This window comes from Mytilinidion resinicola (genome assembly GCF_010093595.1).
Source record: "Mytilinidion resinicola strain CBS 304.34 unplaced genomic scaffold BDZ99scaffold_8, whole genome shotgun sequence".
NCBI lineage: Eukaryota > Fungi > Ascomycota > Dothideomycetes > Mytilinidiales > Mytilinidiaceae > Mytilinidion > Mytilinidion resinicola.
In genome coordinates, this window is record NW_022985444.1 from 684,441 (window position 1) to 697,809 (window position 13,369).

At 50.3% G+C, this 13,369-nt stretch overlaps 7 protein-coding genes across 7 annotated transcripts; 4 read left to right on the forward strand and 3 right to left on the reverse strand.

Annotated features, from left to right (window-relative positions):
• The first annotated feature begins 939 nt into the window (after positions 1 to 939).
• Positions 940 to 2,306, forward strand: BDZ99DRAFT_289768 (uncharacterized protein). The gene has a single exon (XM_033714087.1). The coding sequence runs from the start codon at positions 1,160 to 1,162 to the stop codon at positions 2,153 to 2,155; it is 996 nt and encodes a 331-aa protein (XP_033577784.1). The 5' UTR covers positions 940 to 1,159; the 3' UTR covers positions 2,156 to 2,306.
• Positions 2,307 to 2,766: 460 nt separating this feature from the next.
• BDZ99DRAFT_289778 (uncharacterized protein) lies at positions 2,767 to 3,444 on the forward strand. The gene has a single exon (XM_033714089.1). It carries the CDS (start codon positions 2,871 to 2,873, stop codon positions 3,333 to 3,335), a length of 465 nt encoding a protein of 154 aa, XP_033577785.1. The 5' UTR covers positions 2,767 to 2,870; the 3' UTR covers positions 3,336 to 3,444.
• BDZ99DRAFT_289775 (uncharacterized protein) lies at positions 3,165 to 4,151 on the forward strand. The gene is made up of 2 exons (XM_033714088.1): positions 3,165 to 3,385; positions 3,449 to 4,151. Exon 2 carries the CDS (start codon positions 3,518 to 3,520, stop codon positions 4,115 to 4,117), a length of 600 nt encoding a protein of 199 aa, XP_033577786.1. The 5' UTR covers positions 3,165 to 3,385; positions 3,449 to 3,517; the 3' UTR covers positions 4,118 to 4,151.
• A 607-nt stretch (positions 4,152 to 4,758) lies between these two features.
• On the forward strand, positions 4,759 to 5,808 carry BDZ99DRAFT_462134 (uncharacterized protein). Its single transcript, XM_033719775.1, has one exon. The coding sequence runs from the start codon at positions 5,049 to 5,051 to the stop codon at positions 5,706 to 5,708; it is 660 nt and encodes a 219-aa protein (XP_033577787.1). The 5' UTR covers positions 4,759 to 5,048; the 3' UTR covers positions 5,709 to 5,808.
• Positions 5,809 to 5,965: 157 nt separating this feature from the next.
• BDZ99DRAFT_487622 (uncharacterized protein) lies at positions 5,966 to 7,369 on the reverse strand (the record flags this gene model as incomplete). The annotated part of the gene is made up of 5 exons (XM_033722849.1): positions 5,966 to 6,186; positions 6,227 to 6,419; positions 6,504 to 6,979; positions 7,037 to 7,195; positions 7,228 to 7,369. 5 exons carry the CDS (start codon positions 7,367 to 7,369, stop codon positions 5,966 to 5,968), a joined length of 1,191 nt encoding a protein of 396 aa, XP_033577788.1.
• A 1,211-nt stretch (positions 7,370 to 8,580) lies between these two features.
• Positions 8,581 to 10,621, reverse strand: BDZ99DRAFT_487623 (amine oxidase catalytic domain-containing protein; the record flags this gene model as incomplete). The annotated part of the gene is made up of 8 exons (XM_033722850.1): positions 8,581 to 8,689; positions 8,776 to 9,010; positions 9,074 to 9,473; positions 9,511 to 9,652; positions 9,796 to 10,161; positions 10,218 to 10,315; positions 10,352 to 10,394; positions 10,449 to 10,621. 8 exons carry the CDS (start codon positions 10,619 to 10,621, stop codon positions 8,581 to 8,583), a joined length of 1,566 nt encoding a protein of 521 aa, XP_033577789.1.
• An 858-nt stretch (positions 10,622 to 11,479) lies between these two features.
• Positions 11,480 to 12,406, reverse strand: BDZ99DRAFT_462136 (uncharacterized protein). The gene has a single exon (XM_033719776.1). It carries the CDS (start codon positions 12,172 to 12,174, stop codon positions 11,503 to 11,505), a length of 672 nt encoding a protein of 223 aa, XP_033577790.1. The 5' UTR covers positions 12,175 to 12,406; the 3' UTR covers positions 11,480 to 11,502.
• Between the last annotated feature and the right edge of the window lie 963 nt (positions 12,407 to 13,369).

Sequence of the window (13,369 nt, forward strand, 5' to 3'; positions counted from 1 at the left end):
CCGATGGGGCGGGCACCAATTATAATTCTAACGAGCCCACCCTACCGGTGAGCAAACTTCCTGATTGAGAAAAGGATGCAGAGAGGGTGGTCGAGTGATACCACCTCTGTAGGGGTCATCGAGTGCTCGAGCACGTTCCTTTGTCGTCTTCGAAATGGTGTGCAATCCTTGGCAGATATATTTGAAACATCTACTTGAGTTTGGAGGAGTATTCTCACCTAAGCTTAGGTATATAGTCCTTAATTTAAACGCCAAATTTTAGCTTAAGTTAAGTAGGGAGCGATGTGCACTGTTTAGAATTAGAGTTCTCTTACTAAGTCTTACTCTTATCGTGTAGTTACAAGGGTAGTAGTATTCTCTAGGCAGGTGTGCGGGTAGATATTCTACTTTTACCTAATAATCTATAGCTGGCTTTTACATTCAAGGCCTAAAATGTAATGTATCCCTTGACCCGTCGAAAACCTTCAACTTTGATTGTTCTCTGCCAAGAACCTATCGGAGCGGGACGATAAGATAAGCGACTAGTTAACGCCGATTGGTGCGATATCGTTGAACCTCAGTCGATCGGTTAAGGGATAGGTAACGCTAAAAGCACTAGTCCCTAATAATAGGTTGATTTTAGCTCTATAGCTCTAACTTTATGACGAAGAATCCCAAGTGGCGTGGTGTAGAGAATCGTGTCAAGGATTGCACGCCTTTTGAATATGACCCAGGGTAGGTAGAACTACCTAGGTATGCTGCGTCGCATTAAACATCTTTCCCACGGCGCGTCCTCGCCATTTATCCTCCTAACATCGTCAACTCTAACGCGACAGTAAATAACATGGTATGCGACAAAGCTTCAAGACATTCCTTGGTACGAAGTATCGAGTAGTTGCCAAGAATTACGCGTGTCTGGCTTCTTTCTTATTGCCTTGTGGAGAGACGTCTAGAAAAACGAAGGAAGAAAGAACAAACCGAACTCAGAGGTCATCAGGTCGACCTGCAGAACCAAGCAGCTTAGCTTCTATCACTACCTTGGCGTCAACTATCGAGGGAGCTCAAGCTGCCATTGGAAGACTGCGGATTGAAAGATTCTTGCTCCTGTGTCACCTCCGTCCCTGGATTACTCTACGTCATCCTCCGAACAGCAGCTGAAAATTTCCAAAACATCCCCAACATGCATCCAAACGCTACATGCGAAATCTTTCAGTTGATACTTCTCGCTCCTCTCATGATGTGCAGGTTCGCTGTAAACTATGTCCTCCGGCCTGTAAGGAAGGCACAAGCCAAACGCAGATCTCAAGCAGTTCAGCTTCTACTAGTACCTCAGCCTGGGCCTAAAAGGACACGAAAGCTGACGTTTCAGCGAGATGCCAGTCAAATTCAGTCCCTATTCTTCAACAAGTTGCCCGCGGAGCTCAGGATGACTATATGTGAAATGATCTTGCGGAGCCATGGCTTCCAAGTTTGGATATATAGTCCTCTTTCTATACCCCTTACGCCACATCTCCGCGGCGAGGCACGTTGCCTCCATCCTAGCCATATGTCTTTCGATCTTGGTTCGAGTTACCCGGATCACATATGCCCGCGAAGAGTGGTGTTGGCGAGTTATCTTTTTCTGCCGCTCTCTTGCAGAAGAATGTACGTCCTGTCATGCGCTCTTGTTTTGGTAGCACACACAACATCGACTAACATAGGGCCAAGGTACTCTGAATGCATCGACTTGCTCTATTCCTCTAACACTTTCAAACCCAACGATGTGCAATCTTTACTCTGGCTCTCAACTCGTCTTCAACCTCAACGCTTCCACGCTATCCGGGTCCTGGAGTTCGACTACTACGTAAAAACACTACCTGGCTACGCAAATCTTGATTACGGCTCTTCCACGTACATTCGAGGGAGTGCTGAAGACTGGTACTTCGTTTGGAGAGTAATCTCTTCCATGAGAGGTCTCAGGCACCTTCATGTAGAACTAGTGATCGAGAATTGGATTGAAAGGGCATGGCTCACTCACGAAGACGAATTACTACAGCCGGTTAGGAAGGTTGTCATCCCTCCGCGCTTCGATCTCGTTATGCCATCCCGTGGATGTCGTCAGTATGATATGCGCCCCTCCTCCTGTCGACTACTGCCAATTGAAAAAAGGCGACTGGACTACCGTAGTACAGTGTAATGAGGTGCAAGTGAAAGTACCATAGGTTCCTTGGCGATTGATTATCAAGGCCTTCTTAGATATACAGTCAAGGACCTGCCGTGGCGTCTGTATGCATTCGTGACCTCGGAAGCGGGAACATAGCAACTCCACCCTCCAACAGGCTCTGTCATCGCCCTATCAGCACCGTTCGAAGGACCACCAGCGTTCTATTACCTATTCTCATCTTTCTAGTCGTCGTCGTCGTCGTTTCCTAGCAGGATAGCCACGGAATCTGAATGCTTGCTCTGTTTTCTTTGCTTGTTCCACTGTGACAAACATTTTAAGAGCTCTCAAGGCGGTCGACCACTTTAGGAGTTAGATGTCGCAAGGTATTTCACTCTGGGTTTCTTCAAAGACCACATCTTGGATAAAACTATGCAGTTTCACCAGGAGCAATATAAGCAGTGAAAAGTCGGGTTCCGCACGTGACCGAAATCATAGGTCACGTGCCCGTGAGGTCTTAAAACAACACCAGATACTGCCGAGTACTCAAAAGTCGCTTTCTTTTTCCACCAGGGGCCTCAAATCAGTAGATTAAGTGGATTGCAAAGCACGGGAGAGTTCGTCAAATGGACAGATAAGGTCTGCTGTGCCGCTGCTGTGCCCCATTCGTGAGCAGGGAACACCCTCACCTTCTTCAAACCTCGCCATCTTTCAGTCAACATCAATTCAATACGGCCAAGCCCTTGGAGAAATGACCACCGCTACGTACTCTAACATAGTTCCTTCAACCACAGCCAGGCGAATCAGTAACGGCATCCTGACAATATGCGGAGTTCTTCTCTGCGCTCCCTGTCTGTGCTACCAGATCGTTACAGGTCGTGTAGATGACCGACGCAGGGAGAAGAAAAAGCGGTGTGCTCGTGAAGCTGCACAGCGTTTAGATACACCTAGACCTCGACCAGCTAGAGAGCGTACATTGTCACTTTACGGCATCGAATCCTCCCAGTCAATGACAGAGCACCGGCTGCAATCAGGCTTCTTCAGCAGATTACCCCTAGAGTTCCGTTTACTCATCTACGCGGATTTACTAGGTACCAACATCTTTCACATTTGGATAGAAGGTCAGGCTGGTCCTCCTTCAACCCATCGTCTCCGCAGCAATTACTGCGCGGAAAGCAACAGACCAGATTCTAGCTTACAATGTTACCAATCTTGAAAGACGTCTGAAGGGAGCTTTCTTCTGTTACTTCTCAGGTGCAGAAGAATGTAAGCACTTTGCTCTAATGCCTTGTAAGGTACCATGAATGCGCAAGCTTACGACCAACTCAGTTACATCGAGTCCGTGAAGGTGCTTTACACGGCTAATACTTTCAAGCCCACCGAAGCGCATTCACTATTATGGATGTCAGACTGGATCCTACCCTAGCGCTTCTAAGCTATTCGTCCTTGCAGTTCCACTACAACGTATGGAGCCATACCTATTGGCGAAGCCTAGTATCCGTTCTGCCCACGGAAGCTCAGAACAATCCTTTGCTCCACGTAACATACCGGCTAGAAATCTCAGAGGACTGGAATCATGTCTGGACGATTATAGCATCTATTAGCGGTCTTCGAAAGCTTCAAGTTGAACTTATGGCTGCATCCGAATGGAAAGCCATGTGGCCGGCGCAGGAAGCAGTAATGCTTGAGGCTGTTAAGGCGGTAACAGCTCCTTTCAACTTCAAGCTCATTCTTCCGTTTGTCAGGAGCCCTCATCTACATGAGATGTATTCGTCCCTGTGTCAAGTCGTTGTTCCGGAGGAAGATGGATGCGTGACTCTTGCTAGAATCGCGAGCCCCGTCGCTACGTGCAGGGCCGGCGAGCTCGACGATGAAATCATTTCTGTTGCTTGCCAGAATCTTCAAGTGATCTTTGGTCATAGGGCGCTGCGGTCGAAAACATATCGTAGGATGCGCCTCATCTCAATGTCAAATCGTCACGCTCCGCTCTCAAATTAAATAGTATACAATGCGTGTACAAGAGGGAAGACAACTTCTATCATCTAGTAACAAGTACCTATCGTCACTAATCTGAGTTTGCCGACCAACTTTTCCTTAGGAACAAGTTCAATCGCTTCGTGGATATCATCTTTTCAATATATTGGTTCATTGGATAGGAAAGCTTAGCAAAAAGAACGCTTCAAGGTCCACAGTTCTTAACTTAATGAACCCACTGACGGGAACTATACCTATATCCGCGTACACACTCTTGCCTGTCTTACTACTAGCCTAGCCCTTTATCCCCCCGCCGTCCGCTCGAGAAACTCTCCCCGTCACTCCCTCCGCCTTCGCTTTCTCCCGCCTCTCATGCTCGACTCAACAAACTTAATCAACTCCTGAAATTCAAATTCTCTGAAGATATATAGGGTTCTGATGAATGTGTAAAAGGTTAGTCACGTGACTATACTAAAGGTAGTTAGCGTTCACAAACCCCTGCCAATTGGAACCGCGCTTATCGGGGCCCTCTACAAGTTCAATAGCAAATATAAAGTTACATCTATAAAGACACATGTGTGTTGTTTTATCCTCTCGCATATTCTACTTTCCATCTCTCAGCCTACGCTGATAAACTTGTCGAGTTAAGAATCCTTCTTGAATCACCTTAAGACAGGCCATTGCCGCCTCAACATCACATCATGCGCATCGCCATCGCAGGAACGGGCGATCTATCAAAAACATTTGTCGAAGAGTTCCTGAAAGCGTCCCATGAGGTTATCGTACTAGCACGCGGACCGAGAGAATGGTTCATGCAGCCCGATGCATCTCTACGCCAAACCGACTACTCAGTGCCATCATTGCTGCAGTGCCTAAACGACTGCGACGGCTTGATCTCCGCTATCCAGGATAACGAGATGACGAACGTTACTGCCCACCTCGCGATGTTGGACGCATGCAAGAAGAGCCCAAAGTGCAACGCTTCATCCCATCCGAGTACATCGGCAACGTGGACGACTACCCAGAGCAGCCGGAGTTCTACTTCGCCAACCACCAACCCATCCGGGATGCGCTTGCCGCGCAGAAGGATATCGAGTGGACGCTTTTCAATCTGGGCTGGCTTGCGGATTATGTCGTGCCTGAGAAAAACCGTTACATCAGGAACATTGACGACGCGCATCCTGTCAACTTCAACGATAAGACGATGATCATACCAGGCGCGGGTGATGAACCGATCACTTTCACCACTGCTAGAGACGGTGCTAGGGCTATCGCTCATCTCTTCAATGCTCCGGCTTGGGAGCCCGTCACGTATGTTTCTGGGGAAGCAACTACATGGAACCAGGTCAAGGATCTACTGGCGAAGCACGGCCACCAGCTTAGGCTCAGCTATCGTCCAACGGCGGAACTTGTGGATATCGTATCAAATCCGACATCTCACACAGCAGATGATGTTACTGCTGCCCAGTTTGGCATGTGGTCAGCGTCCGGATCAACCCGCGTGCCGGAAGAGAAGGCTGCTGCTCACAAAGAGAAATACTTTGCGGGTCTACGGTTCCAATCTCTAGAGGAAATCATATCGACAACGGAGAGAGACACCGAGACCGTCATCTAGTTATACTTTTCACTTATAATACACGGCTGAGAATGACAATGAATAAAGATTCTCAACGCCTTTCTGCCAATGTATCCACCTTATCTATCACAAAATCAATCGAGGCTCACAACAGCCAACTCCGCGCTTATGCCCACATCCATGTCCTAAAGGCAATCATGGTTCGCTGGCCGACAAAATGAACGTCTTCCGCTCCTTACCAACCCAAAAGACCGCCGCATACAGAACAACAAACACTGTAACACACGAGACATAATTCATAGTACTCGCAGCCGCAGGAATAACCGCGGAAACGAGTAAAAAACCAACGTCAGCAGCGTCCAGCCAATAGTAACTCCATTAGCAACCGGCCCAAACCTCGGCAGCCAGAACGGCCCAGGCGTGATATTCTTGCGGCCATGCACGAGCAACGCGATCACACATGCAGAGTATGACAAGTACTGCAAGAGTAGCCCGCCGCCGATGAATGTGTTGAACGCTTCCGTCGATCCGAGGTACAGGCACCCGAGAATCGCGACCCACACTCAAGGACCACAGGTGGGCCCAGATCGGCACGTCGAAAGGTTGCTTTGCGACTGAAGTGAGATGCCGGCTGAATGGCAGGCCTTCGTCGCAGGCGAGGGCCCAGGCGAGACGCGATTGCCACGTTTGGATGGAGACGCCTGCGCAGAGGAAGTTGAACGCCATGAGCGACCCCAGCACGATCGCGCCCTTCTCAGACCCGAGTTATTGGTAGAAAGCCTCGAGGCTGGGGAGGCCGGTGGGTGTGGCGACGATGTCGGCCAGGTTTGATACCGAGAAAAAGACTGCGATGACGATTGCTAGACATGTACCGAAACCGAGCGCTACGGTCCACATGAGGGCTTTGGGAATGTTCTTCTGGGGCTCCGGCAGCTCGTCGGCGAGATGCGTGGAGTCGATGCATGAGAAGCCCCAGTTCGCGGCTAGCAAGCCGGTGAGGAAGGCGCTTCCGTCGCTCCACCCTGAAATGTTCTCGTACGTGACGAAGACGAATTCGGCGGATTGTTTGGTTGGGGAGGCGGCGAGGACTGAGATGAAGATGGTTATTGTAGCCGCAACAGCGACGACGAGATTGGCGAGTGCAATCTTGGGAAGCACGCGTTCCACACAGTTGAAGATGCAGCAGAAGATGTTGGTGCATTGGTACCCTACAAAGACCATCCATCTATCGATAACGATATCCGCATACCTGATGGATATCATTCCAATGACCATGAGCGGCACGGTAAGCATCGCCTTGGCGCACGTCACTACAGCGCTAGCCTAGCTGATAAAGGCGACGAAGTAGGAGAGAGGGTGTCGGTAACGCTCCGGCGTAAATTTGGTCATCCAATGGAACTGTCCGCCAGCATGGGGGATGGCGGACGAAAGCTCGGCGAGCGAACATGCAACGCATACGGAGGCCGCGACTACGACGATGGTGCCGTAGATGAACAGAGGAGCCCCTCCATTGGAAATGCCTGCCGCTAGAGAGGCAGGAGCGTGATGGGTGCATTACCACAAGTGAATGCAACGGCGAGCAGACTCCAGACGCTGAAGGCCTTGTTATGGATACTGGTGGAGCCGACCTCTTGACTGGATTCGCCGTCGTCGCTCGGGAGAGCCGGTGTCGCCTTGGAATTCGACATCTCTTTTGTCATGGGGTCGAGATGGAGATGAGAAAGTGTGAGTCGAGCTTCCCAAGAAAGTTTCAGAATCTTTGGATTCCTCTTTTGAATCGTAGGCCGGCCTATCCGAAGTGGTCCAGAGGCTTCTGCAGTGCGGACTCTTAGTTGATCCCATTACCAGGCCCATCATCTCCTGGTTTGCTAGATCCGCCTTTCTCTCGTCTTCCATCCGCCCGCAAGGTCGTCTTTGACGTGGCAAAACACGCCTCCAGGCCATGCTGCTTAAGAAAAGCCTTCAGTGTCTCGCGAGCTTAGCAACTAGCCCCATTCTCCACACAAAGTGGAGGAGAATGACGGGACCCGTCTAGAACGAAGAATGATCTACACGAATCATTTCGGGCGAAAAGCTGTGCCCGTTCGCTCGTTACGGCACGAGCAACAAGCTCTTCCCTGCTGGATTGGTTGATATCCAAATTGGGATGAGGCCTTGCCAATTACGAAAGACGCTCCCAACGAGCTATTCAGAGGACATGTTTGCGTTCTTGGGCTCCACAGCCTCCCATTCAAAGTCCCTAAGTGGGAGCCACTCAACACCATGCTCTTCAAAGTACTCATTATCCCAATCAAGCAGAAAAATCAACTCTGTAAGCCCCAGGCTGGCAGGATCAGTGCTGAGAGGCCTCGTCTAAGCGATTCGATATGGCCTGCAGGGCTGCAGTTCAAATGAATTGGAGTCTAGGAAAGCTGTCAATCAATCAATCTAAGAGTCCCCGGTCCACAATCTTCAACACTGAAGAAGTTCAGGATGTTTGGGCCAGTCATTACTGAGATCCCTTCCAAGTCGTGGAATGTCTCGACGATTCCGATTAACTTCACGGAGTTTAGGATTAAGGCCAAACATTCAAACAGTGCTGCCTTTTACTTCTTTTGGGGACTAACCATGGTGACTTCTGACGATGGAGCTTGAGAAATAACGGTGTGGTCAGGGGTGCTCTAGCATAGAGACGTGAACGTGTAAATGTGAGGGATGTCATGGGCGACGTCCTTGGAACCAGGGGCTTCGTATTCTATCTTTTTCATGACAGACATCCTACGTTCATTTATCTTCGTTGTGATATTACTGTCAAAAAGACGGCTACACGGATATTGAGGCAATGATTCAGAAATGGTGCACCGATGTGAGACTACTGCTTGGAGAACGACCGCTTCACACCATTCCCCTTTGCTACGGCGCTTAGAGGCCCCTACAGCTTGTGACAAGACGCTTCCACCAACGTAGACTTATTTATCGCTTGGCTAGAGCGCGGCACATCGTTGCTAGGATTCTGCGTGAAGAAGCTGGACGGCTTCGGACTAATCGACATCATTTCCTGCGGCATCGCGGGGAAATCAAAGGCCCAGAGTCAGCACTTATTAAAGAACCGCAACACAAGCAAGACCTGCCTTCTGGTCTCGGCACATGATTCCAGCCAAACGAGTGCCAGAGCACTACGTCCGTGTCCTTCACATCATCATCCCGCGTGGCCCAGACACCCAGCCCGGTATCTGCCTTGCTTTGATTCGTGAACTCGCCGGCGGCGAACAGCTCGTCGTCCTGGTACCGTGTAACCCAGATCGGCTTGGACGCGAAGAGTGCGCGTTTCGCGTTGAAGGTGTTTGGCTTCATGTCATCATCTGCGAGGGGCCACTGGCTTGCCGGAGACTTCGTTCAGCATAGATGAATTCTGGATCTTATACACCGGGTCTTGTCGACGTCGAGTGCGTAGCCACCGGCTTTGGTGACGGTGGTCTCCGCGATCTTGAACGCACATCTAAACGGGTCTTCGTCCTCGGAACCGGCGGGCACATGAGATTCGTAGGCGACGGTGTTGGCATGGCCATCGATAGCTGGGTCGACACGGATATTGAACAAGTGTTGATATTTTGCTGCCATCACGCCTGGTGCTACATTCGTGCCCCATGGGACCTTGACCCCTTTCCGGATAGACATGGTAGAGACGATGCCTGTAGCCCTCAGCTCGAAGTGAATGGCGGCGGCCTGGTCGAGCATGAAGGCAAAATTGTACTCGTAATTCGCCAAGGTCGCCGTGCATTGCACGATCAGCTGGCTGTTTCGCACGACGGAAGTGGTGCCGGTCTGGAAATTTGTGTTTCCAGCCAACACCAGCATCCACTTCATGCATGCAGACGACGTTGGGCATGGCAACCACATCGCCGTCTGCGGTGGTGCGGTAACCGTCGAAATACTTGGTAGCCCCGAGGCAGTCGCAGCCGAGTTCGACATCATCCCCAGCCCGGCGTCGCCGAGGTCGAAAGCTTGCTTGCGGTGGTATGGCGTTCGTAGGTCACCGTAACGGACTGTCATCTCGCTCAAGGATAGGCGGTAGAACGTGTTTCGTCCGTCATATGTGACGTTTTGGAGCACACGCCCTTCTCGCATCGTTCAGCCAAGGTTGAACCTCCACTTCTGCCACACGACATTCCTTCCGCCCACTTCAAATGACGGGCCTTGAGGTTGCTGAACCTGAAGCGGTTTGAGATCGGTCTGGAAGGGGTCTTTTAACAAGTTTGCGGAACATTCAACGGCGTTCACGGGATCCCATGGGGTGGTCGTTTCGACTTCATTTCCGTCTCCTAAGCGGTGATCTATCCAGAGGGGTTCTTTGGTGATGGCATCGAATACTGATGAGAAGGGCGCGGGCAAGGAATAGTGATTGGACTCGGGATCATCATTAAGAACAATGTACATATAGCACTGTAAGAGCCGCCGACGCCCAGCAGAATCATCGGTGCCGTATGCCCAAGGGTCGTTTACTATGCGAGCGCTATGCGATTGTAATCAGCTTGCAGACCCTTGCCTAAGAATTGATACCAACCATACCCTTTTGGAAGCTTCAGTAGCTCAATCTCCTTGAGGACGTCAGGATGAGTGTTGCAATCGTGTTCAATCTCGCTCCAGTCGTCGAAGTCCATGCGGTCCTAGATACTTTCTAGACTCTTCACAATCTCAATGACCCCAGCCGTGACGTTGACGCGGGTTTTGTATAGGAAATGTGGACTTGATTAATGAAAGTAGACTTGAGCGCGCCGGGGTGGGGTGGGAGACAATGACTTCCCGAGTCGTTCGGTCTCCAAGTACGGGATGATGTCTGCCTTGGGACAGTCATATATATCGACAAGCTTGAAGCGCACCTTCTGGTCTAAATACTTGGCGCGCAAAATCTCCACGGTTTGCGTGATCTTTGTTGGAGTAATTGGATCCAAAGAGTGTTTGGTGGGTGCCATGATGACAATGAAACTGGGTGAACGCAGATGGCCTTTGAATCGAGCACCGGAGAGGACGAACAGGTTAGAAATAGCAGATCTTTGGGAGAGATCTGTGAATATCTGGTTTGATATCGTTCTCAAGCGATTTGTTTAAGAAACCCGCGTCCTCCCTCCTTCTCCAAAATAGCCCGATGACTGTAACCGCATAGCACAAAGTATCCATTATTTCGACAAGCGTGGTTAAGAGATGCCCGATACTTATGACACACCTAAACAATCGAAGTACCGGTACAGAGCACAGGTGTGGGACACGACCATAGTGATGTTGATCCAGAAGCTTTCTCAAGCAGAGGAGCAGCTGATAAAGGTGGCTAGAATGTACCCTTGCCGCGTATTGGCCGCCAACGCTACTGTTGCTCTAGCGACTGTATGATAGGAAATGGCAGCTAGACGATAGCGGCGGTTAGATCCCCAGAAACCTTGCCGTAATCCACCTTTAGCAGGCTTGGGGGCAGTCCGAGCCGTTCTAGAATACCAACCTTCCATGAGACGTGTATCACGATTATCGCGCTTCGGGATGGCCTCATGCCTCCACGGCCATATTCCCTACCCCGTGAGTTTTGAGGCTAGATACATTCCCACTTTCGCGTCTTCCGTCATCTCCCAAGTATTGTTGACAGACTCCAAGTCCGTTCAGCCATCAATCGCGATATTATATTCCATACCTTCTCCAATTGATGGGTCCCTGGGGGTGTTCTAAGCGCAAGTGGAGGCATGACATTTATCGGGTAGCAACCGCCGAGGAACACGATGACAGGCTATTATGTTATATGATAGCTAGGCAGAGGTGCGAGGGTACAATTTAAGAAACACTAGAGAGGATGATCAGTCATACAAACTCAGACCGCTTTCTTCACCTCCGCCCCCCTCCTAACCTCCTCTTCATGAACCACCTCATCGAACGTCCAACTCGACGTCATCCCCCCGAGAACATTCCCCAAGCACCACTTCCACCACAGCACCGACCCAAACGGCACGTTATACTTGTGCAACTTCGGCACCAGAACTAACCCCGTTGACCCAAATTGCACACACATCGTTTGTATCACGAAGAAAGCCGGTATCCCACACGCCCACTTTTTCCTAAATAGCCCCAGCAGGTCCGTATACAGGTTCCCGCCCATGATTGTCCGCACCGTCGGCCACACCACCACCTTCAACGCGCCCCATAGCGCCACTTTGAGGTTCTTACCGCGGGGTAGCCTGTATTCGGTGATGGTGATACTGCTTTTACCGGATTTGGGGCGTAGGCGAGATTCCGCGGCCATTTGGTCGAGGCGGGCGCCGGCGTCGGCGAGAGAAAGGAGGGGCGGTGAGAAAGGAATCTCGCGCGTGGAGTGTAGGAGGTAGGTTTCTGGGGTGCCGTTTGCGTAGTTGATTGTTATAGAGGTGGGCGTAAGAGCAGTGGCGAGGATCGAGTGGGCGTCAAAGACGGAGAAGAGGTGATTGAGGATGGTTGAGATCGAGGCGGCGTGGTCGGAGCTGAGGGTGGAGAGGTTTGGGGATGCCATTGTAAAGATATTTAGGCGTCTTATGCCTGAAGAGGTTTCCTATGTTACTGGGCCGTCTCAGGCGCGTTTATTGATGGATGCAGGTGGGGGGTTGAGATGGAGTTCCGCGTCTTCTAGTAATTGGGCGCTGAAATCGTACTGCTATAACCGTGACAGCTTGAGCAACTGCTGCACTATATATTAGATAGTGAGATTGGGATTAGTTCCAAGTTTGTTGCAAAAGGGTGTTCTGTTTATCGTGCTTGATGGATGCTGTGGTGTCCTATCGAATTGCACGTGTATTGATTCTGCCTCTAGGCCTTTTACGTCTTAGCGAGCGTTTTCAATACGCCATACCACTTGCGACTCCCTCCCAATCTCTTCACCTTCCCTTGATGAATCAGGACTCCTCCAATTCTGCTTCTGCTTCTGCACCTCAGCAAACAAGGTCTTAGGCCGAGCTACGACTGATCGCAGCTAAGTTCGTGGCACCAAAAATACGAGCAAGTCGAAGCTGGACGTTGGACATCGACTTATGGGTTTGCTAAATGCTGACGCCGAAGCGTGTTTCTATTGTGGAAGAAAGAAGAAAGCTACGCAGATTCAACTACAATCAATACTGAGATGAGTCCTCCCAGATGCGAGTACGCTATGCTGAAAACTCTACGCAAACTAAGCCTGCAGCCTCGTTTGCGTTGGCGGGCTCATCATGGCAGGAGAGTATGCTTTCTCGTTTCGAAGGAGCGTTATAGGGGACGCGATTGGGAATCGTCTTGTCCTTGTACCACTGACCACTACCTGGATCCTTTCCGTCAATAAGGCCATATTTCTTCTCCATTCCTCTGAACAGGATACCAAGTAGCGAATAGCTATCCGCGTTTCTGGTCGCGTCGACATTGGTGAGTTTTTGACAATCTGCCCATCCATATTGTAGATCACGCCCTGATTTCGAGTCAGTCAGCTTGCCTTACTGCGTTTGCTCCAAAGTAGACTCCGGGAGGAGTGGCTTACGCTTATAACGAATATGATGGTGGACCTCGTGATATAGCACCATGCTTGTTACCGCACGGAGTGTTTCAACTGACGGAAATCCTTTAGATTTCACGATTGAATTAGGCATGAAGTTTGCGTTGAAAGGAAGGTCTTTCATTGTATCGATCCGGTTCGGCTGGTTGAGCAAATGGTCGCATAACTGGACACCAACAATTAAGATCCA